Here is a 26,298-nt window from a genome sequence, read left to right as displayed (position 1 = left end):
GGTGGCTTTGCCATTAAAATTTTTACTTTACTCAACGAAGTATCTGAAGGGTTTGTGATGCCCTTTAGAGAAAAGAAACATTTATAAATGGTCCAGCAAAAACACACACCTTTTAAGAAGAGCCGTTTGCTAGACGTAACTGTAATTTTCTTACGACAGCACAACACGAAAACATCAGGGCTGCTAATTTTACCACCTCATAAATACGCAATGAACAAAGCCGACAGGCTGTGCCCCTTTCCATTCGACACTGTCTCCCATAGCGTCATTGCTCCAAACTTAAAATCGAGTGTAATAGTGTCCTTGCTCTCTTTTACCCCCATTCGCTGCACTTAGCGGCGCTGCTCCTCTGCCGTTTTCAAAATTACGAAGTTTGGTTACACGAACACCTTCCAAGCGAATCGTGTGTTGGGCGGGTGTTTCGGCATCCCAGCCTGCCCACACCGCCTTTCAACTTCCGCCGGATCACGTGGGCAAAGCTAAGTCACATGCTATCGTCTCCGGAAGCTGCAATGGGGGCGTTCCTCCCCTCTCCATACCAACCCGCAGCGCCTTCTGGCCCGCTCTGCAGAGCATTTGTACCGCTTGTCCTGGTCGAGTGCTGAGAACGCGGCGCTGCCAGGAGCTAACATTTCACAGGGCTTTAGACACACTAGTCGAGCACATTTTCTTTACGACGAACTTCGCATACGAACACATATTCGACCCTTTGCCTGGTATTGCCTTTTTATTTATTTATTTTATTTATTTAGTAATACTGCTAACTAGGGGTGTGCGAATATCAATTTTTTAATTTCGAAGCGAATTCGAATAATAAAACAAAGTGCGAATCGAATCGAATATATTTCGAATATTTTTCGAAAACAAATACTTATTGTTTTTTGTAAAATTAATGTTTTCACCATCTAGAGACACAAAAAGTGCAGCTTTATTGCACAACAAATTATACAAAGTAAAATTAGGAATTACACAATACCATTGCACTCAACAGGTTAAGGTCTGCATTCACTTAAATGTTAACATGGAGAAAGGTTAACTGCTCGACATGTTCGGGGAGCAGTGACCACCTCCTCGTCACGACTCCACCAGATACCAAAAGCAGCCGCTCACTTGAGACACTAGTGGCTGGCATGCCCGAGCCCGTGCACATTGCCGCGCGCTGATACTGTAAAATCTCGATTATACTAATCTCGCGGGACCGCGAAAAATATTCGTATCATCCGAAATTCGTATGAACCAACACAGACCAAAACATTGAGCGCTGAAAAAAGTTTTCGTTTATTTCTTCTCTTACTTTCGCGTGAAGAAATTCGTGATTTTTTCTGCTTTTTTTAACCCCCATGTCGCAAAGCAGTCCTTTCTGGAGCACGTAAAGCTTCGCGCTCGTCTCCTCACTCGCTGTGCCCAAGCTCGCTACACGCCGCAACAGCCAAGCGTGAACCGCATGGTGCGTTTTTGCACGCGATTCGCTCGCCTCGGCTCTGCGAGCACTGTATTTTCACGGCCGCATCGACAATTTCGCGCCCGCAGTAGCGCCACGACGCGCGCGGCAGAACGAAGGAGCCTGACTACTTGCGATGAGATCGACACCCGGCTTTGCTCCGCCGGAGATGGTTAGGCTTAGCACCCCGGCAAATAATTTACGGGCGCTTTCTAGCGGCGCGGATGATGTTTTATAGTACCATTTTCGCGTGCATTATCAGCTCCTTTACCGCATTAGCAGCTTCGTGTCTCCCTTGAGCCGCATTTTAAAGAGCGTTTAGAAATGGTCGCACGAGTGCCCGCGCCACTTCACGGCTGGAGCCGACGCCATGTTGACGCCGCCGGCCGCGCCGCGCACAGCGGGGGGTGGTTTCCCGGCGGTGTCAGCGCGCGTTGGGCGTGCGCAGAGCGTTTTCGCGAGCAGAAAACAACAGCCCGGCCGTTTCTGGAGAAGGAGTGACAAACAGGGGAGCGAAAGCCGTCACTTGCTCGTTCGGCAGTCGGGTGCCTCGCCGGCTCGTTCATATCTTCCACCGGGCGGCCCAAATCCGTTCGTATTTAAGCGGGATTCACACGACGGAGAAACCCTCTCTTTTTGGCCCGCGGGACCCGCTCACGTGACCGGTTTTAGGCTCCGCCCCTCGGTGGGGATAGCCCGCGGTGGCTCCGCGAAAGAAAATGCCTCCACATGTTTTCGCTTGACGGCGGTGGCCCTCGGCGGGGAATGGAACCTGTTCCTCGGCACTGTCGTCTGCTAGTCACTCCGCATAGCTCCGCACGTGTGGATGCGCCGCCAGGCCGGATAATCCGGTCACGTGCTGTTGACGTCACATATCCGCCCGCCTCCGTGAGAGGGTTTCTCCGTCGTGTGAATCCCGCTTAAAGCGGGATGCACACGGCGGAGAACCCCTCTCTGTTTGGCCCGCGGGAGCCGCTCACGTGACCGGTTTTAGGCTCCGCCCCTCGGTGGGGATCGCCCGCGGATGCTCCGGGAAAGAAAATGCCACCGCATGTTTTCGCTCGGCGGCGGCGGCCCTCCGTAGGGAATGGAACCAGTTTTTGGCACACAGGGCGTGGCTCGTGCGGAGGAAGCGAGCCTCGCCCTCGCTTCCTCCGCGCTGTCGTCTGCTAGTCACTCCGGGCAGCTCCGCACGTGTGGATGCGCCACCAAGACGGAAAATCCGGTCACGTGGTGTTGACGTCACATATCCGTCCGCCTCCGTGAGAGGTTTTCTCCGTCGTGTGAATCCCGCTTAACAGCCGAAATTTTTCCCATTGCAAAAAATGTAATTTCGCCGGGACTTTTCAGAAATTCGTATCATCCCGAAATTCGCACCCCCAGAATCGTATCATCGAGAGTCCACTGTAACTACGAATAAAAACTGATACAGTCTGCGAAAGCACGTACCGTTCGCCGTGTATATGATTCGTGATTTTGCTGCTGAGACACGCTCTGAATTTATTATTTTTTTTTTGTTTTGGGTGGTTCGAATATTTCGAACCGTAAAAGTGTCGTTGGAATCGAATCGAATACCAAAAAATTCGAATCGAATATTCGAAGTTTCGAATATTCGCACAGCCCTACTGCTAACCCCAATGAAAGGGGTTGTAGCAGAGTGGTTAATACATAGATACATTTGTACACGTTTGGATGAGAAAACATCAAAACAACATCACAGTACTTCCGTGCAAACAATACAGCGATTTCTCGAGCTCGGCCTCGAGATTGAACTAAAGTGCATTTATCACACAACGCGAGGAACATGGATCAGAAGCAAGATATGTTTTTTTTTTCAGGAATGTATGTACGAACAGTCATCTACTAACCAATAGGACAAAATTGAAGCAGTGATACACTTTGACAGCAGCAATTTCAACTTTCAAGATGAATCTGGAATCTGTCAATGTCATTTTCTGTAACTACGTGTGCATTTAGGTCATTCCAGTCTATTATGGTCCGAGGAATAAAAGAGTACTTAAATACATTTTTTCGGTTCTTAAATGGTACTAAACTGAACGCATGTCGTTGCCTTGTTGCGTACCCTGAGGACAACTCAACATAGTCCGATGTTCTGCTGTGGAGCCTCCTTTTCACCAGTTTAAACATGAAAAGCAATCGACAAACACGATTTCGCGCTGAAATTGGTTTTAAGCTTGCTCTGGCAACTAACTGAGAAACCGATGTTATTCCATAGCTGTTGAAGATGAACCTCACTGCCTTATTTTGTACCCTTTCTACTTTGCGAAGATTAACAGCAGTGTAAGGATCCCAGATGATATTTGCATAGTCCATAATTGGAAGAATAAGGGAGAATATGCGAGGAGCTTAGTGTCACTTCAAGCATTATGTAATGATCGTTTTAAATAATCAAGTGCCGACATTGCTTTGCTGGATATGGTATCAATATGTTTGTCCCAATGGAGGTCATCGGATATGATAAGACCGAGGTATTTGAAATCTTTGACCCGTGTTAATGTTTTACCATCGGCGGTGTAGTTAAAAAGAAGAGGGTGTTTTTTGTTAGAGACAGACATGATAGCACATTTATTATAATTTACGTTTTCGTTTCGTGTCAGCCAAAACTTCTGTGCAGTTTTTAGCATCATCATCAGCATTTGTTATCGGCACCTTTAGGTGCAATTACGGGCCAAGGTCCGCAAATCACTTTTCATCGCATCCTACCCACCGCACATTTTTCATCGCATCCTACCCACCGCACTCTTTTTTCAGCCACATTTCATGATGATGATGATGGTTGGATGTTTATGGCGCAAGGCCAACTAGGGCAAAAAGCGCCAAACAGTGGTTATGTATGAGGGGTGAAGACAAACTAAAATCATCCAACAAAAAACGGAAGTGAAATCAGTAAGAGATAGTGATGATGGCTGGTGTATAAGGCCAGCTGGTGATAGTGCGTGGTATAAAATTAGGTCTAAAAGACTATGCGTGATAGGAAATGAGGTGTAAAAGTTTTATTTCACTAAGAAACGTAAAAGTGCGTTGTAGAGGAACCATGGGGTCATCCGCTAAAAATAATGCTGGGTGTAGTGGAACGGGTTGTCTGTATAGTGAAGGGAAGTATTTGCGTCTTGTTGTGTGGAGTGCTTGGCGTGTAATTAGAATGTGACTTACGGACAGGCCCTCCCCACACCTGCTACACATGGGTCTTGGAGATCCAGTGAGCAGATGGGAGTGTGTCGCGTGTGTGTGGCCCATCCGTAATCTAGCTAGGGAAACTTCGATGAATCTGTTGTGAGTCAGTAGTGTATGGTCCTATGTGTGGTTTCATTAGGTGTAACTTGTCTGTCTGTGTATTCCAGTTGGCTTGCCACGTTCTGCGAAGGTGTTGTCTTATGTGTGGCTTGAGGTCGGTGTAGGGTATTTTTGTTATGTCCACTGTGTGTGTGCCGCAGCAGCGGCCATTTGGTCCGCGGTCTCATTTCCTGCAATCCCATAGTGACCCGGTACCCAACATATAATCACTTCGAGATTTTTGGCATACGCTGACATTAAAGTCTTAAAAACTAGATGTATGACGTGATTTTTGGAAGGCTTTTGGGATGCTAATTCACATACAACGCTGAGTGCATCTGGGTAGATGACTGACTTTTGAATCTAAAGTTGAACAACAGGACCAGCAACAAGAAAAATGCCATATGCTTTCGCCGTGAAGATGTTCGTATTTACATGCATTGATGTAGAGGCCTTAAAGTTTGGTCCGTGCGCAGCACAAGACATCACGATGGCAGTTTTCGATGCATCGCTAAAAAATTCTGCAGCCTGGTATTTTTGCTGCAGATACTGAAAATGCTGCAAAATCGCTATTTGTGGTACCATATTTTCCTGTAATTGTGTAAACGACAGATAACACGACACAGGGCGATATTGCCAGGGGGCTATAAAATCAATAGTAGATGTTTTGAACGTGTCCAAGAAGGTAATTGACAGTTCAAAAGCTTTCCCTCTCCCCCTAAGTGAGAAAGGCACAGAAAGAGATGGGCGATTTAAAAAGAGCTTTGATGTGGATCCATCCATAAAAACAAGTTAAAAGGATGGTTATCGATTGATGAGATTTAGCAAGCATATAAAATATCAACCTAAGTTCGCTTGTACTCCAGGTCCCATTTGTCGCGTTCCACATACATACTTTGGACAAGGCTTGTACGGAGAGCACCACACGAAAAGCTAATCCGCAAGTGCAGCACTGGGTCGAGCATTTTTAGCGTTGTTTTTGTGGCCGGCCCGTAGATAACACTTCCGTAATCCAAGCGAGACCCTACCAAAGCTGTATAAAGGCGCAGTAGGAGTTGTTTATCTGCACCGTATGATTGGTGAGATAGGACTTTCAGCATATTCATTGTTTTTGGACATTTTTGTTTGAGTTGTTTGATGTGAGAGATGAATGTGAGTTTTTCGTCCATCACCACACCCAAAAACTTGTGTTCCTTTTCAACAGGAATTGGGTCACCATCGAGATTCATTACAGGATCGGTCTTTACGCCGCGTCTCCCTGACAGTGATGTAATTAGGGCGAGCCATTTTGGAGCAGCTTTTGAAGCAGCCAAAAGTAGGTTTTGGAACAGCAAAATCGGCTTTTGGAGCAGCCAGAACGAGCCTTAAGATTTGAATAATATTGCTTGAAGGGCAGTAAAACAACCGGGAGGAGCCCCAAAAGCAGCATCCAGGACACACACAAATGTTTAAACAAGTAAAATGCCTTCGGTGCAGACGAGTTTCTGCTGCACAGATGTCTTTTAGCAGTGACTATGAAATGCCTCAAGACAGGCACCGAAAAAGTTCGTGCGAGTGTGTACATGCATTCACTGCATGAGCCAACAGATCATGAAAAAACTTGAAGTTTCATTTTAAAAATGACTATCGTGGTACCATTCCAATCGGTAGGCTACAGAACGTTTCGTAAAACCATAATGAACAGAACACAGTGACATGCGACAAAATGTACTGAGTGCATTTTATGTAAAAGCTTCTAGCGCGCAGCCTAAATGCCTGTTTCTCTGCGGGTTCTCAGAATGATGCTACATGTTCTCTCCGACTTCTACACTCGCTTTCCCATTTTCAGGGGACTAGGTTTGCAACAACAAAAACTCTCTGCTTTTTGAGCGATAAGACTGTCTTCATGAAGCGCCCACCCGGCTTGTGAAATAGGGTCACCTATGATGGCTAAGTTATTTGAAACGAAGACAAAAAAAATGAGTGAAAACGTCGACCACATTCTTCACGATTCGTTCCTCCTAAACGACATGTTGAGTCAGGCAAGATCACTTTCTTCGAAGCTCTAAACTGTTCAATGAACCGGCCGGTCCCAAATTAAGACATCTTGAACTTTCATCTCTTTCCCCTTTCCCGTTAGCTACCCTTGCAATGCCCTCTCCATCTCGACCCCTCGAAGTTAGTCACGTGAACTCCTGCCAAGCTTTCATCATCATCATCATCATCATCATCATCAGCCTATCTGCGCCCACTGCAGGGCAAAGGCCTCTCCTATTAATCTTCAATTATTGCGGTCCTGTGCTAACTCGCCGAGCTTTATTGCAAAGCAGATAGTAAAGCGTGAACCACATGGCGCTTTTTTACACGCGATTCGTGCGCGTCAGCGTTGCGAGCCCGATATTTTCACGCCCGCGTCGACGATATCGCGTCCGCGGCACCTTCAACCTCGGTCAGAAACTAACTCGCGACGCGCGCGACACCGGGTAAAGCTTGCCGACTTGCCCCAATGGGGAGGCGTGCGACTCATGGCGAAAGTTTCGAAGCGCTCGAAACAGCCAGCTGCCTAAGGCAGAGATGTTTAGGCTTACTACACCGGCAGATATTGCATGGGCGCTTTCACTAGCGGCGTGGATGATGGTTTATAGTACCATTTTGGCCCCCATTATAAGCTCTTTTACCGCACAAGCAACTTCGTGTGTGCCTTGAGCAGCATTTTAGAGCGCTGTTAGACGCAGTCGCTCGAGATCCCCACACCACTTCGCGGCCGAAGCCGCCGCCATGTTGCCGCCGCCGGCCGCGCCGCGCGCAGCGTGCGGGTGTTCCGCGGCAGCGTCAGCGAGCCTGTGGCGTGCGCGGCGCGTTTTCGCGAGCAGAAAACACTCCAAGATTCCCTCTTCTTCAACGCTCGTGGCATAAAGAGTTCGCCACATCCAGGAAGCCCGGCGAAACGAAGCTTCGGCGCAAGATTGGCGCAGATTGCTTGAAATCAGAGTCCTTGTAGCAGGATGTAGCAGGATTTGCCTGTCGGCGCTGTTAGGCGCAATCAGCGCAGCCATCACATCACTGCCTTGAGAATTCGACACAGGTACTTTTCGCAGGATAAGTTTGAAACCATTTCGTCTGCCCAGCGAGAAAGTTTGTATAACCCAAGCTGTACCTGACGTTCACATATGGACATGTTAACAGATTTAAAAGATATTTCTACATCATCCACATAGACTAAACAGGAGATATGGAGGCAATGCCTTCGGAAGAGAATTAGTCTTGATAATAAACATCGTGCAGCTCAAAACTCCACCATGAGGTACGCCATTTTCTTGAATGTGAACTTTCAAAAGTACCGACCCGACTCTGACACGAAATGTTCGTTCGGACAAGTAACTATCCAGATAGTTTTACATGTTACCTGTTACACCATAGGATTTTATATCTGCAAGAACGCCGTAACGCCATGCCGTATCACAAGCTTTCTCTATTTCAAAAAATACGGTCATGCGGTACTGCTTGTGTATAAAGGCATCTTTTATGTATGATTCTAAACCAACCAGCTGGTCGTTGGTGGATCGCCCCGCCCTGAAGCCCGCCTGGCAGCCCTCGAGAAGAATGTTGTACTCCAAAAAGTACACGAACCTATGGTTTATGATCTTCTCGAGGAGCTCACACAGGCAGATTGTCAGGGCAATGGGTACTAGCTGGCGCGAGAGGAAAGATCTTTCCCCTCCTTCAGAAAGGCCACAACTATGGCCTCCCTCCAAAAAGCTGCCCCGAAAGCCATATCTGGTTGTATAGGTGTAGGAGTATCTCAAGAGTATCTGCGTGTAGGTGTTGTGTCATAGTGTATGTAATGCTGTCTGCCCCTGGAGCTGAAGGCTTACAAGTGGCAAAAGCAACCTTCAGCTCATGAAGTGTGAATTCAGAGATGTAGGCAGAATTCGACTTGTTCTCGTCACGTACGGCTTCTTTTCTGCATATGTTTTGTGTTGCATGAAAGTGTTTGTGTAGTGTGCTGAACCAGACACCTGTTGGAACTGTTGTGCTAGTATGTTAGCCTGGTCTTCCAGTGTTGTCCCCTGTAGCACTTACAAGGGGCAGGATGTGTGTCCGTTGTCCTTTTAGTTTTCGTATTCGTGTCCAGACTTTGTGTGTGTCTGTGTATGAATTGATGGAAGTGAGGAAAGCGCGCCAACTCCCGCTTTTCGCCTCACGATTCACACGCTTCCCAAAAGCCTTTGCCGTTTAAAAGAAATGAGATTATCCGACGTGGGGTACCCGCGAAGGACACCCCACGCTTTGTTCTGGGCCTCTCACGCCCGCCTGCAGTCCTCATTCCACCAGGACCTCCTTGGGTTGCTCGACATTCAAGCCACATTTCAGTTTTGTACCATCCGTAAAATGGCACTCTTTGGTAAATTAGCTATCCTAGCGCCACAAAAAAAAACACAAGCACACGCGGCCACCTCGTTTCGTGCCTGATCCTTTCCTCGAGGCAGCTGTCGTTCCGCGACAACTAGATGCACATTATACAGCACAGGGCTCCGTTCAGATCTGTAAAAGGGGTTTCGTCATTAAAAATATGCACCACACTAGTGAGTAAACATTTTGCCGCACATCTACTCGCGTCGTTGCAAATGTCATCGAAAGACAATAGTCTTCTGCCTCACTGCCACGTGACTACCTATCCCGTCACATCCGCCCACCTGCACTGTTCCCCTTGGGTCTCAGTACACCCTAGTGTCACCAGACCTTATCTAGTGACACTAGTACGCCCATTGGGGGTTAGCAGAGTTCAGTATGGCAGCGTTCGCTCTGCGGGCGCACCACTGGTTGGGACTGTGGGAGCTTAGCGGCAGAGCCACGAGCACGAGCATCGGGTGCCAGCTTTGTCTGTATTTTCGCGTTAGAACATTGTTTTTCAGCGCGAATTCCTTCATTTGCTCTCGCGAAAACTGAGCGTTTACCTACTTTCAATCAAGGGAACATCGCAAATATCAGATGAGCAATTATCTAATTAGTGTTGCGTCATGGCGGCGATGGTAGCAGTCATAGCTGATTTTACCCAACCGGCCGAACCGCTTCCGCTCACTGACTAGCCAGAGTCAATGTTGGGTAAAAATCAAGACAGACTGCTCTTATGTAATACAGCAATCCTCGCTAGTGCCGTTTCGCAACTGCAAACTGATCATTCTGTCGAAATTTTGCCCAACCGGCGAAACCTAATCCCCTCACTGACTAGCCAGAGTCATTAATAATAATTAACAGTGACTCTGGCTGGTCAGTAAGCGGCTGCGGTTCGGCCGCTTCGGTTAAATCAACTATGACTGCTCCTATCACCGCCATGATGCGACACTAATTAGATTGTTGTTGATAGTTATGTATTGACGTTTGTCGCCAAATAAGGTTAATATTGTCCTCTTAATGAATCATTTACTCAATTTATAGTTGCTTGCTCGCTTAAACGTTTTCCTCAATTGCTTTTTAATTTTTTTCGGGGCGATTGAGTCAACAGACAATTTTTTGTTTGTAACCAACCGTAAATTGTTTGCGTGAGTCTGTTACTGCTAGCCTTTGTGTTCTGATAACAGACGAATCAGCGCTTCGGGGTTAATTTTTCTCTGTGTATTACATATTAGTACGGGAATTGCGTGATGATAAATTTGCTTCTCAGACGGGCATACAATTAGAAAGAGTAAAATTTTGCCAGTTCAAAAGCACACAAAGTACTGCCTTTAATATATTTCAGGAAAGCTTGCACTCAAGCACAAGACTTTGAATGGGGAAGCTGTTGTAGGTGAGCATTGCCGGACACATACTTAAAGGGGCCATCCAGACAAAATACAAGTTTGTCTTATTTGAAAGGTTTCGCGTTTCATAGTGCCTCCAGCGCTCGTCCGGCAGGAAATGATGCCGTATTCCTTTAGAAATTAATCAATTAAGAAATAAATGAATTTTGATTCTCCCGCCAAATGGTGTGTTTTCGGAACGTCAGCAATGAAGTTATAATTGCGCGTATTCAAATGAACTTCCACTGCGCCATTCGGCACCGCAGCCTTGCTTGCGGTCAGTCCTCCCAGATGGCGCTACTATACTCATCCACGGACCGTTGACAGCCGTTGCTTTGTTTTTGACCGTATTTGCCCCTGGCTTGTTATTGTTACTGCAGAAAGTAACGGTTTCGTGAAACATGGGGTATGCTCGACAAACAGCGGTACGCAAGACAACGTCGCTTACGCCAATCGGCAAGTGTCGTGTAAGACAACTTCAAACAGGCGGAGTGCTGTGCAACTAAAACGAGCATAATGCGCCAGTACCAACAGCAGTGCGCATCGGTACTTCTATGCTTACGTGTGTTTTCGCCACTTTCATTGCTTACCGCATCACTCTTGCTGCTGTCAAATGGATATGCATTAGATTTAAGCGCAAATAGTTTGTTCGGCAGCTAATAAGACATACCTAATTTGAGTTTCCTATTGCCCGCTTGAGCCAATCGCACAGCTGGGCACATATGGCATCATAGGTTCTTTTGCGGGAGATGAGCTTGTGGGTCGCATGGCCATTCCTTTTTAGATGCGACGCATCTCATTCACTCGCCTTGTCCCTGCATCCATCCGGCGTTGTTGTCGGCGTTGTCGGCGTCCACCCCTCCCCCATTCTCCTCGCCGCGCCAGCTGCGCTCTCCGCCGCTCACCCCCTCTCCTCTCCGATAGCGAATACTCTCTCGCGAGGGGCATTGGATTGGATTCGATTGGCTTGGCTTGGCTTGGCTTGGATTGGATTGGACTGGATTGGATTGGATTGGATTGGAACTCTGCGATGCTTCGCAGCACCTCACGGTTCCCCTCAGGAAGATGGTATAATTTTTTTTCGTAACTATATAGCTTATTTGAGCGAAGTGTACGTTAAAAGTGGTGCCAGTATGATTCTAACGAGTCAGTCTTTCGAATGAACCCAACTTGTGTTTTGTCTGCATGGTGTCTTTAAGTTTGATCATTGTTTATTTTCATAGTCGCGGTGCTAGTAATCGCCGTCATATGCATTGAAGAGGTCGTCGTCTTCGCGGCGAATGGTGGATACAAATTTAACGGGATGGAAAGTCGGGCGAGTTGGTGTTCATTCATCTTGAAAACAGGCGCGGAAAAGACGTTGACCAAGAAAGGAAATACACAGGACGACGCGCTTTTAACCTGTTTTCAAGGCGGATACAAAGTCATCTACAGCATTATAGACTACCGCCAGCTGTTCGTCATCGACTCGAGGCACCGGTGGCTGGTTCTGCAACTCGTCTCGGAAAAACATGGTACACTGGTAGCCATGTCTCCCATTATACATAATGGCTTCTAGAGAATGAGGCCGCCGCGGTGAACTCTACCAAGCACGGTGTCTTTCAGCATTTGCACTGGATTTTTTTTTACACGCGCAGTATCGCTCGACAACAGCGCTGCAGTTTTTTTTTTTTTTCGCTAAAGCACTTCGCGAGCCGGGGACTCGGCGGTCGCCACGAGGAACCTTCTTATGAGCTCCCGACAAGTTCTTGGTATTTTTTCTTGCAACGGCGAACTTATGGCGTGTACAACACCTCCGTTGTTAAAAGCATGTAGTGGACAAGTGCGCATGTTGTCAGGTGACATTTCTTTTCTGTAGTTCTATGAATAAAAATGTCAGCCATCGTCTCTGGTATATTTTGCAAAAAGTAAGCATATTTGAGTCAACCTAAGCACTCCTTATGATGCAATGAATGAGCAAGCATTAGTTTTGTATTGCAGAATGCAATGGCGTGGCCAGAAATATTTCTCGGGGGTATTTTAGGCCACTGGTAAAAACGAACACAAAGATATCTGTAACATTATTGTAGCCATTTCCGGCTTTAAGAACCGAAACACTCCCTGTGACTATACGCCCCTGGTTGATTCGTTATGCCGGTAGCGTGGGCTGCGTCCTGGCGCGCTTCATTCACCTCGACATATGACTGCTTGCCCGTCACCTGCTTTGGCAGCTGCGTGCGGTCGCAGTTGTTTCACAGCTGCTGCTGAGGCGGACGCGTCGTAGTCGGTCGCAGTAGCTTCAGCATGTTCGCTGTCGCACCCCCTCTCCGCCATCCCCGTTGCTCTACTGTGGGTTTTCGTTGTGGTGGGCTACTCCACGCCTCTGGTTGATCTGGCTCCCTTCGCCGCGTTCGGCCGCTGCCGCTTGACATCGTGCTCACTCCGGTGACCAGCTTGTAGCCCAGTCAATAAATGTGAAATCAAAGTCTGCCAACACATCCGATCCGATCCGATCCGTGGCTTTCGCACTGAAACAGAAGTGCATACCCAAAACTCCAACAGAAATATCCAACAGGTCACGTGCTAGGCCGAGTGCTGCCAAGGAAGAGATCATAGGAAGAGGCATCAGTGAAGGTGCGAAGGTTGAGTTCAGGACGTAAAATCCTCCGCCACACTTCTCTGTATGGTGCGGCAGTATGGGCCGCAGACATGTGAGGGGCAAATCTCGGGTTACGAAGCATGATTACGGCTTTCCTGATATATTAATTAGCTGCGCAGCGCGCGGCACATTCGGCGTGCACGTGGAAACCTCCTCTGTGGGAAAAATTCAGCAACAACAGTATCGAAAGCCGCGTTTACACACGTAATGGCTTCCGCCATAAAACTTTATAAAAGACCTTGCCTTTATGCATCACGTGCCAATGACACTCTGTGGCACTAGACTACACGTGCACAAGTTCCAAGTAACCGCAAGGCCCTCTGCCGAGGACACTGCTGTGGAACACGATTCCCAAGTGGTGCTCGCAAATTGGAAACAGAGCAAACATGGACTACAACTAGGTCAGAAGCCAGTTAACTTCGCATCGTGAACTAATTACATATCCATAGCGCAAGAGTTCATGCAACCTAGATATCGGCGACGATGTAACCAGCATGGCCCTTTCTGTGCATCCGTAAATACGTGGAGCTGTCTGTAACGTGACCGCATAGGCCAGCCAAGAGTCCTGGCTCCGCAGGAAGTCGTTTTCTTTTGGGAGGGGGAGTTCAGTGACAACCTTCTTAGATGGCAGCAATGACGGCATGCCGGAAATGGCGTATTCTATGAAATAGGTATCCGCAAGTATCAGTCGTGGACAATCCCTGCACTGCCCGGGACGCGTTCCGACACTCGACTTTCCCATGTATTAGATGCGACGGCATCTCATCCACTCGCCTTGTCCCTCCATACGGCGTTGTCGTCCGTCCACACCCCTCCCCCATTCTCCTCGCCGCGAGAGCTGCGATCTCCGCCGCTCACCCCCTCTCCTCTCCAATAGCGAACACTCTCTCGCGAGGGGCATTGGATTGGATTCGATTGGCTTGGCTTGGCTTGGATTGGATTGGATTGGATTGGATTAAAGTTGATTGTGTTGCGTCATAGCCGCGGCAGGGGGTTCACGGCACGTTTCACGCGATGGGAGAATCCACTTAACGGAAACAACAACGGAACCCCCTATGCGTCGCATCTACACAGGGGTTCCCGCGAGGGGAGGTGGAAGTACTTTTTTTATGAATGCTACGGTATGAAGGCAGGACCAAGGCTTCCCTATAATTACCCAGGATTAGCATCGAGCAGGAGTTGCGAGCTAAATTTGCTTACAGTCGGTATGCAATAACACGGTGACAAAGCGACAACCGGTGACGCATCAACCGAGACGGCGACGAGGCGCAGTCCGGCAAAGCAACATGGCGTACAAACTCGTGGATCCTGCACACGAAAGAAATGGCAAAACCAGCAACGCAGTTTCGTGAATGCAGCAGCGCGTATTCACATTATACCCTTCGCGGATTTTTCTGGCGCTTACCTAGCCTTACACCCGTATCCTGAATCCCTCCTGCACTGGAGACTCCAGTCAAGGAGATCGTTGAAAGTGATTTTCGCAAGTAAATGCATTGCGGCATCCTCAACTAAGCCGAGTCGAGGGAGCACATAGTGTGGAGTACAGACTCGGAATCACGACCAAGTATAGTTGGTCGTGCTCGGAACACGGCCATTAGTTCCTGCTATTTTTTAGGGGCGAAGAATCCTAGGACATCGCTTTGTCCGTAGCTTGTCCCTTGGCGTCCGGGTACACAGTGTTGCGCAAGCGCGAGGAGCGTTGGATTGGATTGGATTGGACTAGATTGTATTGGATTGTATTGGAATTGTATACACTGTACACACGCGTTGACACTCATTTACATGCCCGAGTGGGCAATGCCACGGGTGATTTACGGTAAGAACGATCCCCAGTGCTTCGCCCACTCGTCATGATTCACTTCGTGGAGATGCGTGAATTTTTTAATGCGTAGCATTCTTTGCCAAGTACACCCCCCCCCCCCCAGCCAGGAGCGTGTAACGCCCTGAATTTCCACAAAAATGCAGATTTCGCGAAAGCTCCAAATGTATCGTTAGAATAACGTAAATGGAGATAATTAGGGCAACGAAATTTAGAAAAACTTAAAATAACAAAAATATAAGAAAATACGGAAAATGACACAACGTATACCTCATGGCAATTCCACAATAATTAAGATTTCGCGAAAGTTTCACCGGTAATCGTTATAATTGTGTAAATGGACTTCATTGGTTGAACGAAATTTTGAAAACCCAAAAAATAAGAAATATATAAAATAATTACGGAAAATGGCGAACCCTGTAACGCCCAGCATTTCCATAATATTGCAGATTTCGTGAAAGTTCCAAATCTAATCGTTACAATAACGCAAATGAAGATACTGTCGAGCGCAATTTTGTAAAACTAAAAAATAACAAAAAAACTACAAAATAACGGAAAATGGCAAAACGTACGTATAACGCATGGCATTTCCAAATAAAGTAGATTCCGCGAAAGTTTCACCGGTAATCGTTTTAATAGCGTAATCGGAGATAATTGGGTGGACAGGATTTTGAAAAACCAAAAATTTGGCTGGAAAAAAAACACACTCAAGACAGGCGGCATAAGAATGCTACGCATTAGTGGATAATTCTCTGAATTTCTGCAGAATCTTTTTTTCTTTTAAAATTGTATTGACGTTTGACGCGGTGCTGACTGAAAGAATGGGACATTATTGACCTACCTTCAACCAATGCGCCATTTTCAGGAGCATCATCGAAGACGGCCTTGGAGCTGCCAAGGTAAGCGTCTTTGAAAGAGCAAGTTCCTGACTAAGGCGGCCAGTGTGTATACGTATACCTTCGCTTCTTATGGCAAATGTTAAATATCGTTAGAGCACAATTCCATCTCCAGGCATTGTACCGACCATAATCTCGGCGATAAGCTTATCAACCGGACATGCACGGCACGCGTGCGGCCCGTTGCGCAACGCAGTGCCCGTGCAGCGTCGCACGCTTATAAAACAAGCCGCAACTGTAGGCACCGGACTCGGGAAGCCAACTCCGAGGAAATACTTGTAGTCAAATTTCTGAACGGCCCAGAGTGCGGCCCAGGGGAGTGGTTCCTTCTTCCCTGGAGCCCATATGCAGTCCGCGCCGCCTGTGCTCTGTTCAGCAGCTGAAGCTGGATAGGAAGAGAGGGGCTGAAGAGCAGCATCTCCCATTGCTCTTGTTGGGTAGCTGACGGAAAGAGAGGAGGGTGCTCAGGGATGAAGTTGCACACCCCCATTATGTGGCGGAGTATTCCTACTTCTGAGCAAAATTTACATTCAGCGTCGTAGAGATTCGGGTGCATTAAGTGAAGACGCGTCGGGTGTGGGAAGGAGCCGGATTGTATGAGCCGTAGGGTAGTTTGTCGTTCTCTGGAAAGGTCAGGGTAAGGCGAGTTAGGGTCTGTCTATGAAAGCGATAATGCTGGGTTATGTCCCTGAACGGGACAAGCGGGAGACTGTCCTCGTGCAGCTCCATAGCATGGGGGTAAAAGCGCCGGCTTGTTGGTGGGCGTATTCGTTGCCCTCCATGGAAGCGTGAGCGGGTGTCCAGTTGGGGTAGTGGTTTTTTAGCACACGCTGGTCAGGACAGCCAACCCGACTGGTAATTCTGGTAGGCTTGTTCGGAATCGGTGACTACGACTACTTCCGAATACCTGGTTGAGTGAGAGCCAAGGCGATGGCTGCCTCTTCTGCTGCCGTCATGTCTTGGGTCTTGAGTGAGGCATACACATTGAGGTTGGTTCTGGAGGTAGCCACGATGATGGCGTACTGCCGCCCTCGATGTTGGGAGGCGTCTGTATAGACAACTGCGTGATGCCCACCGAGGGTGGTGTTGAGCGCTTGAGCCCGTGCTTGCCGGCGACCCTTGTCGAGTCAGGGGTTCATAATTCTAAGCAAAGGGAGCATCTTTAGTTCTTGTCGCAAAGGGTCCGGGAGTACATCAAGCGGAGTGACATTGTATGCTGCACAACCAATATGGTAAAGAATGCGGCGACCCGCCGCACTTCTGCTCCTTCGGAGGTTCTGGTTGGAAAGATGACCCTCTATAAACTCTTCCGCCGTGTTGTGGAGCCCCGTGCTAAGCAGCCTCTCTATGGACGCACTCATGGGAAGACCAGTGGCCTGCTCAACCGCCTTTCTAATCACTATATAAAGCATCTTTAGGTCCTCCTTGCCGACAAGAAGACGGGGGGTTTACGTAAGTGATTCTCGAGAGGACAAAAGCTTGAATTAATTGAATGGTATCGGATTTTTTGAGGCCTCACTTCTTGGTGTCAACTCGCCTGTTCATGTGTATGATTTCATTGATGCTGTGTTTGAGGCGCTGCAAGGATACGTCACTCATGGCGTTGGCCTGGAAATGTAGGCCCAGGATCTTGATGCTTGGGCTTAGATTGATATTCTGGCCATCAAGCAGTATTTGAATGCGTTTCTTGATGTGCCATTTGGCGTGAGGGCGGAAGGCAAGGAGCTGTGATTTGTTACGTGAATATTGGAGGCCACAGGCTGTAGCACATTGGCGTACTAGAAGTGAGATTCCCATGCGTTGGTGGGAGCTTCCTTCAATTTTTGTAGCTTTTACCACACGCGCAAGGCACGCGCATGGCCGCTAGACATACCGTGGGCGGAGTGCACAGCGGCGCGAGAGGTCGCGTGACGCTATCACGTGGCATTCAGCGAGAATGCAGGAGGTAAACCCAAAGATGTGCTTGGTGAGTGCACCACCTGTCTTCGCCGTCTCCGCGTGGGCTCGTAGCTAAATCGGTAAGACAACGAGCTACCGCTTTGTTACTCTATTAGTTCCAGGTTCGATTCTTGGCGGTGCCGGTGAATTCGTTCACGGGAGTTTTCTGTTCACACCAACGGTCGCGAAAGAATCCTTGGGGGTAGAGGTAAAAAGCTTTGCTTTAAAAACGGATAAAAGTAGTCATTACTGTTTTTGGTATTTCCGTCACTTCATTTAAAAAGAAATACGGTGGTTCAGTAGTCGATTTCAATATCAAGCACACGCCAACAATGTGGCCACTGTCTTGCATCCGTTTGTTAACGTTGTCGCATCCCAAAAATATGCATCCAGTAGCAGCTTAAGTTTGCAACATTCCAATGCTCATTCGATTCGAAGGACGCCCTTGGGCACCCCTGATCTATTATCTTCTGATTCACACTGTTTCTTAACGGAGCGAAATGGTAGCGGTTGACCGTCGCGGGCGCGTGATTGATCGCGCGCGTTCCCAGAGCACCCGGCTCCTAGTTCTCGGGGCCAGTCTGGTGTGCGTGCTGGTGGCCAGCATCGTGGCCGTGCTCGTCGTCATGACAGAAGACAGCGTCCTCGACTGCGGAGAGATGCCCGACTGGAGGGCCCACGTCGACCCGGCCAGTGAGTGCACCACGTGCGAGCCGCGCGCGAAAGGCCGTTCCTCTCTCCCGATGTGTTGCGCGAGATTCCATTACCATGCGTAGATCGAAGCCCGCCACTTCCGCCGCTATGCAGTCATAAGGCTGCGCCCCGAAATAAGTCGACGTAAGGGTTCTTAAATAATCCTTATTAACGAAAAGAGCGCGTAAAGTCGATCTTTGATTGATTGATTGATTCAAGCCTTTAATGGAGGAAAGGGCGGGCCCGGAGGTCGTGTACGGGGAATAAGAAGCGAAGGGGTGAGGAAGTAGCAAAGATCTTCGTCAAACAATTGAATGTATTTTTGAGCACTCATTTTTTATCCAGGCTGTGAGGGCTTTCCTCGGGATGGGTAGTCACATCCGAACTACAATTTCGCAAGGCCAGGCTGTGTACTAAAATTGCCTAGTACTTCAAGGAAATCGTTGGCGTGATTAGGAGGACGTAGAGCGTCTCTGTCTGGCCGTAGCGGTCCCAGAAATTGGTTTTTTTTGGGTGGGGGGGGGGGGCAAATTTTGGGGGGCGGGGGTTGGGAGGGGGGCGCTAGCGAATAAAGAACCGCTCCCCTCCTTCTGCGGAGGAGGTGATAACCATGGCGGCGTGTGCACGTATGCGGTGTAACCCGCTTGCGCACAAATCAATTGGTTTTTGGCGCCCCTTAGGCGGTGCAACGGCTGGCTGGAGCCCGCATTTCTGACGGTCGCAACACGTTTGCGACCTCGCACGAGTGGGATGCTTAAAAAACAAAAAATAAGAAGCTGAGGACCTCTTTGTGTGTGTGTGGGGGGGGGTCGCCCCCTTCACCTTCCCCCGCCCCCCTTTCTCTACCTCTGGGACCGCCACTGCTGTCTAGAGGGACATGATGGAACAAGTCCTGTCGTTGGAGCGCGAAAGGACTGCACACTGACCTTCAGCACGCGAGCTGGTGAACGTCACACGATACTTTTTGTTGGCAATAAGGACAATACGGCGGTGGGCGCCCATCAGTATCTTAGAAGACGCATTCATGATAAAAAATGGAAAAAAGTTACAACCAACGGGGCTCGAACCTAGGCCGTCCTGGGCAGGTGCCAGAACTCTACCCCAGACCGCAGAGGCCGAACGCAGGGTACCCTTTACGAGTTTCTCAAGAGGAGAGCGGGAGCGTCTAAAGCGAACCAGTAGATGGCGCCACGTCATACAGAAAGTGTCTGGTCTGTACTCACGGGGGAACGGAATCTCGCGTAACTCCCGATCCGCTAGACCTTGGCTCTCGCTATGTTTTCAGCCACCGGGGGAAAGACAGGAGGGCCCGATACAAGGAAGGAGTGCGATATGGAAACGAGAAAACCAAACCAAAGCCCCTTTCTTACGAAAAAACTCCCACCTCCCCTCACGGGAACCCCTGTGTAGATGCGACGCATAGGGGGTTCACGTTGCAGCGTTGGACAGCGTAGGAACGGCGCTGGAACGATGGAGCGGAGCGGCGCAGGCACCGCGTTTTATAGCGCGCATAACGGTGAGGGGACGCGCCGGCGCCAGTGCGTCTGCCGCGGCTAGGACGCAACACAATCCAACACAATCCACTTTAGTCCAATCCAATCCAAGCCAAGCCAATTCAATAGAATCCAATCCAATGCCCCTCGCGAGAGAGTGTTCGCTATCGGAGAGGAGAGGGGGTGAGCGGCGGAGAGCGCAGCTGGCGCGGCGAGGAGAAAGGGGGAGGGGTGGACGCCGACGACGCCGCCGGATGCAGGGACAAGGCGAGTGAATGAGATGCCTTCCATCTAAAAAGATAATTAAAACGCGGAGCTTTCTTCCGTGCAACACGACTCAGTTGAAGTCCAAGACCCAAACTGCTCCCACCATGCCAGAATGGCGCAATCGGATAGACACCGGCTAATTCATAACGCGAGGTACACAGGTTCTACTGGGACCACGGGAAGCGTTCTTATTGTTGGTGCGCTTGATGTGCCTTCACTTATCATCATCGTCATCGGTTTGTGAGACCCACTGTGTAAAACGGGCTTTTCTGCGGTGCGTTTTACTCGCACGCCGACGCCATCCGTTAGACACAAACAGCTTCTCTTTAAAAAACCGGGGCAATTCCTTTACCGGCTCTCATCTGTCAGCCACGGCCGTTAGTATTTACAAACCAACAACTACTGGTCTCCAGGGTGTAGGTCGCCAAACGTCCCTTGGGCTCGAGCACTGAGGAGCCATACCCATTTCTTTGCTACTACAACAACAACTACTACTACTACTACTACTACTACTACTACTACTACTACTACTACTACTACTACTTTTACTACTAGCACTTCTACTAATACTACTGCTGCTACTACTACTTCTACTACTACTACTAGTACTACTACTACTTTTACTACTACTACTACTACTACTACTACTACTACTACTACTACTACTACTACTAGTGCACAGTTTCATGTCATAACAATAGCATTTTTCATACTGTACCACGGGGAATGCGGCGACAGCCATAAACAGAAAGGATTATTCTTTTACGGCCATGCTTGCTCAAGCGTTCCCGCTGTACATTCAGCGTACCGGCGCATCAGCGTGCAAGGGCTTGTAAAGACTGCTTAGGGTTTCCAACAGTGAAAACAGGCTCAAAGTAATTCGAAACGAAACACTTTAGGATAACACACTGGTCTCCAGAATAATTGAATGCAACTGATCCCTGCAATATATCGAGGAAGTTCGAGTACATTCCCATGAACCACGTTACCGCCGTCGCCTTGCTTGCATTACTACTCAGATTTTTCGTGGTTTTTTTGTTCTGATCAAGCATTTTTTCTGCATGCTTTTTACCGCAGAAGTGCACTGGCGCTCGTTCTACTGATCTTAGCATAGCCCGTAGGCCTACAAGTTGTGCTGGCTGTTGTACACTTTAGCACAGCAGGCCACATCGCCCGGATCATTTGTCGTCCCCAACGTACTGCGCTTTCACTGTCAACAAACTGTCTCTATTCTGGCGTGCAGAGCGCGTGGACGTGTGCTCGGGAAAGCCCTGCGAACAGGCCCAGTGCGACTCTGCCCCGGTGGACAACGACACGTGCCGAGGGACGGTGCGCCCGTACGCCGACAGGTGCCGCTGTTGCGAGGCCTGCGTCCCGCACCTGGGTGAGGCACGCGGTGCAGTTACGTTTCCGTTGTAGGCTATAGCCTTTCTTTGAATTTTTCAATATACATTACTTGCGAAACGTCGCTTCAGAATCAGGTCCGTTCGAGCACCCCTGGTTTACTGTAGCTGCTTAGGGCAAGAGTTGGCGCTGCGCTTCGCGGGCAAAATCTGAACTTTGCTAAACAATTACTTAAAGGCCAACTGCTCTCAAAATTTCAACCTCGTGAAAACGTTATTGCCGTATTGTCTACCTCAGAAGACTGCAAGATACAAAATATGACAGCTGAAATACGCGTATCCGGGACGCAAACGACCATAAAAAGTCGGAGATTTTGAAAGCGAAACTGAGGAGAGCACGGCCTGTATGGCCAGGCCATCACAGTGGAGAGTGGTGTAGTAGACTCACTGTGCCATCTTCACAGATCATTATTACTCGACCAGATTTAGGGGAAATCCCCAAAGTTGATCTGGTCGATTAACACTTGTCCTTTATTTCAAGTTGTTGATCAATTCGTTCTTTCGCTACAAACGACTAGCCTCCTGGTTAGCTCAGTTGGTAGAGTGACTGTTCCGGTTAAGCGGTGGTCCCGGGTTCGAATCCTGGACCAGGACAAATTTTTCAACTGCGGAGTTTCTGAGGAAGCTTTATAGTTTTCCATTGTAGCCGTATGGCTAAATTCAGGTGGATGTCAAACTTTCCTTCTCAGCCTTATTACCCATGACTTTGAGTCCCTACAACTGCTTCCTCTAGAAGCTTCATATACCCACCATTCCACTGGCTGCTGAGTAGAGGCAATCTGCGCTCTAACAGAGACTCGATGCACGCAGGGTTGAGGTGGAGAATGGTTGCTTGTTCCATATATAGACCTGCTCCTGGTTTGCAAACAAAAAAAGTAGTAAACTCGCGTTACAACCTCTCAGAGTTAGTAAGCAGGAAGATAAATACGGACTTCTTTATCCCGCAAGTTCTTTCCCACTAGCCGAATGTTAAGAGGCATTTCAGAGCTCCGACAACGGGATACAATGAACACGATTTTGTTTTCATGAAAGGGATGTTGCGAGGTATAGGGTGCAGTAGTTCGGGAATTATTGATGTGAGTTGCTTCTTGATTTTTTCTAGCAGCCGTTTCTTGCTCTCACAGAAGACATCTTAGCTCGCTGGGAACGCTGGGAACACTACCGACAACACAAGAACACACAATCTTCACCAGACCGGCTCCTGTGCTACCTGTGCCACCAATATCGACCGACAGTCAGCCACTTGCTGCCGTTATGTACGGCCCTCGAAGGGATCCGAAAAAGACACAAGCCCCGTGGGGTCGCATATCTCTGCAATACTGACCATACACAAATCATGATGCCAACGACGTGCTGCTTGAGCTCTGGTCCCTCGTGAACTGAGAGGCTCACCTCATCGACCGAACACCAACTTTGTCGACCCCTAACCCCTAACTTACTCCCCTATTTCCCCAAAGGCCAGAACGCTATCCTGTTAAATTAAATTCTTTCATTCATTCATTCATTTCAGGAAAGGGCAGCGACTGCTCCAACAGGCCGTCCGACCTGCACGAACTCCGGGAGTGCGGGCCAGGGCTGTTCTGCAACAAGCGCACCTGCCTCTGCATGGAGTACGTGGCGTTGCCCTGACTCAACGGCTGCGCCCATTCCTTAAAAAAAAACGACGCCTGCTTCCTGTGTATTTGGTCTGCGTCCTCTAGAAGTTGATGCTCAAGGACTTCAACTGGTGCTTTTGCAACGATTTCGTACCATTTTTTTTTAATTTGCCAATAATAATAAAGCATCAAGAAACAAAAGTAATATGGCAAAAATCTCGTACGCAGCGGTCTTTGTGTTTCTTTGGTGTTTTTCTTTTGTGTGTAAGTGGCGCATATACGGCACAAAAGAAAATAAAACAGTAAATGTATGTTGGTCTCTTCGATGCAGGAATTGTGCTGGTCTGCGCGAGGTACAACAGTGACAATCGGCTAAAGTTGGTATCGCCGCGTAGATATTCACCCATAAAACAATTGCTAGCGCCAAGGGCCAACCCACGTGGGGTGTTCAGGATCGTTGCGCAGATTAAACTCCTTCACCTGTAAATTTGACAACTGAGCCTGTTGGGTCATTATTTATGGAATTAAAACAACTGGAAGACGTGGACACAACAGAGTACACAGGATCGCCCTTGTGTTCCTTAATCCTTCAAATCAACCACCCTGATCAAGCGTTTCGACATTCGATGAGCCTAGAGAGCCATTCATAGACGTTCTGGTTCATGTATTGACGTGTTGTATGTAGTGACCCAATCAATCAATCAATCAACCAATCAATCAATCAATCAATCAATCAACCAACCAATCAATCAATCAATCAATCAATCAATGAGGTTTCATTTCCACCAATGTTGCTACAGAGGTGAAAAAACAGACGGGGAAAAAGCTACAACCATGCAGCTTGACAGCACCGTCCGCCGACGCAGCAGTGACAGGCTGGAAGCTTAAGACGTATATTGAGAAAAAAGACTATACATAATTTCAGTACAACAAAAATGACAAATGTACGCGCCTGAATAAGCATATCTAGAATGCGGTCATCATTAACTACCAGAATGTCAATTTCCTATTTTGAAAATAATTGAGCGTGTTGGGAAGTGCACACTTTGTAGCTGCTGTTGATAGTGAGTCCATGATGATGGGATTTTCCAAGCAGTCATATCAGTACTTCTGCGTGTACACTTATAGTGGATGTTCACTTATGAACACTTATGAACAATGGATGTACACTTACAGTGGATGCGGATGACCCGGGTGGATGTACCGGTTTTTTGTTGTGGGGACGCTTTGAATGCCCTAATTGATTGCACATTTTGACTTGCGACATGCTTCGGATGTGATGCTTATTCGGATGCTTGCAGGAATGGCGCAGTTCACTTTAAGAACGGCCTTAATCACCGTGTACATTAAAGATTAGTTCACGTCTACCAGACGTATACCTCTGCTTTGAATCTCTACGCGGCCTGGAAAAAGAAATATAAGAAGCGGCTCTGAAGCACCCTCTGTCGACGCTACGGAGCGTATATCCGCACTACAGAGTTCGAGTAATCCACTCCTGTAAGGACTTTGTATATGAGATCAATATTTACGGAATAATTACCGTGTATCATATATGGTGACAAGATAAGGCCTGCGTAATGCACTGGTCATAGCTTGACTCAAAATTTCCTTCCTGTGCCCGACGCCTGCTTTCGTGAGACCGTTGATTTAAGATGTAGCCACATCACTTGGACGAACATGGAGGAAGGTGACTCTAAACTGCAGTAATACGCCTGAGATATACCGGTCTCCTTGCGCTGTGTTAGAAACGGGCGGCTTGAATTGGCTGAGAAACGCGAACGGGAAGCTCCAGTTCCAATGGCTCAAAGTCGTTTTCTCTGCTAAAAGAAAAAGAACTTATGCGTAAGAATAATAACAAAAGAAGAGCAATCTTCTTGGGCGAACGCATGAGTCCTATCGTCCACTTAAAACGGTCTCCGTGTGCAGTGGGACTCATAAAGTTCGCAGACGTGAAATCAGCGGCTTACTTCTCGGTCCGGTTTTTCTCGCTTTCCCGTTTTCAAGAATCGCATTTCTTGTGTTGCGCAAGTCAAAAATGAATGCGCCCCAGACCTTATTTTTGAAAGAAGCTCTGAGTTCTGAAAAGTGGCCGCGGCATATACGTGCAAACCGAAATCTTGGTTTGGCTTGGAAAAGTCTTGGTTTAGCTTGGTTAACCTTTGGTTAAATTGTAATTACTGTACTGTTTGTCCAAGGACTTCTTTTGTTTACGGTTGTGGTGCTGCTTCCGGTGTTTTGCGAGCAGAACGGCTCGCTCTTTGTCAGTCTGCTGGGCTAGCTTTGCACGCTTAGCATTCCTCCAGTGAAGCAGCTCGCCTGGCGATATCGGAGGGGTAGTCAGGCGCCGCTTGCTGAAGGCGGCTCAAAGCCTAAAGCTCCTTACGGCCTGGCACCGCTCTCACCCATGGCCAAGCTCGCATGCACGCGGCGAGTCACGTGACCAGGCGGCGACCCAGCTGCAGAAAGCGCATGTGCGAAGCCTGCAGTGGGGGCGGCGCCTAAGGCACAGGGAATGAGGCTGTCGCAGTGGAACAAGGCCCAGCGAATAACGTGATGCGTGACTAAGGGTACCAACTGCGGTCAAATGAAGGTCAAATTCTCCGCGACGGCGAAACCGCTCGAGGAGATTTGTAAGGCTTTGCTTTAAAACACGAGGGCTTGTGCTCGACACTGGAGTGAATGTGAAGGAGCACACTGGGAGCGTCCAGTCCTGCCGAAGCAAATCTTTGAGGCACGGCCTCATACTTCCTGTGCTCCAACGCATTGTTCGGAAGGTATAAACCACAGGCTCACGCCTTCTGTTTGACATGAACCAGCCTGCACGTCACAGAATTTCCTTATTTCAAAAGAATATGCACACGTGTATTATAACATGTGTCCGTGTCGATCCGACATAGCTGATGAACGAACCAACCCCTTCTTTACCCCACGCTTGTAGACATCAGAAAAATCACAAATTTAGCGGCACCCTGTTGAAAAAGGTCCTGGTACCTCTTCAAGGAGTGCCCATCCTCCTTAATGGATTTGTTCAGCAATTAATATAAATTAGTAAACTTTTCAGG

At 48.3% G+C, this 26,298-nt stretch overlaps 1 protein-coding gene across 1 annotated transcript in view; it reads left to right on the top strand.

Annotated features, from left to right (window-relative positions):
- Nucleotides 1-23,460, top strand: part of LOC144163973 (uncharacterized) — a 35,594-nt gene extending 12,134 nt beyond the window's left edge. Inside the window, exons 5-7 of the mRNA XM_077694608.1 lie at nt 18,353-18,478; nt 21,482-21,622; nt 23,152-23,460. Of these exons, the coding sequence (XP_077550734.1) occupies nt 18,353-18,478; nt 21,482-21,622; nt 23,152-23,270 (386 nt within the window). The 3' untranslated portion in view covers nt 23,271-23,460. The remainder of the gene's footprint in view (nt 1-18,352; nt 18,479-21,481; nt 21,623-23,151) is intronic.
- The last annotated feature ends 2,838 nt before the right edge of the window (nt 23,461-26,298 follow it).

Source organism: Haemaphysalis longicornis, unplaced genomic scaffold (genome assembly GCF_048455015.1).
Source record: "Haemaphysalis longicornis isolate Haplotype H1 unplaced genomic scaffold, Haemaphysalis longicornis Haplotype H1 scaffold_13, whole genome shotgun sequence".
Classification (NCBI taxonomy): Eukaryota; Metazoa; Arthropoda; class Arachnida; order Ixodida; family Ixodidae; genus Haemaphysalis; species Haemaphysalis longicornis.
This window is presented reverse-complemented; position numbering and strand designations above follow the sequence as displayed.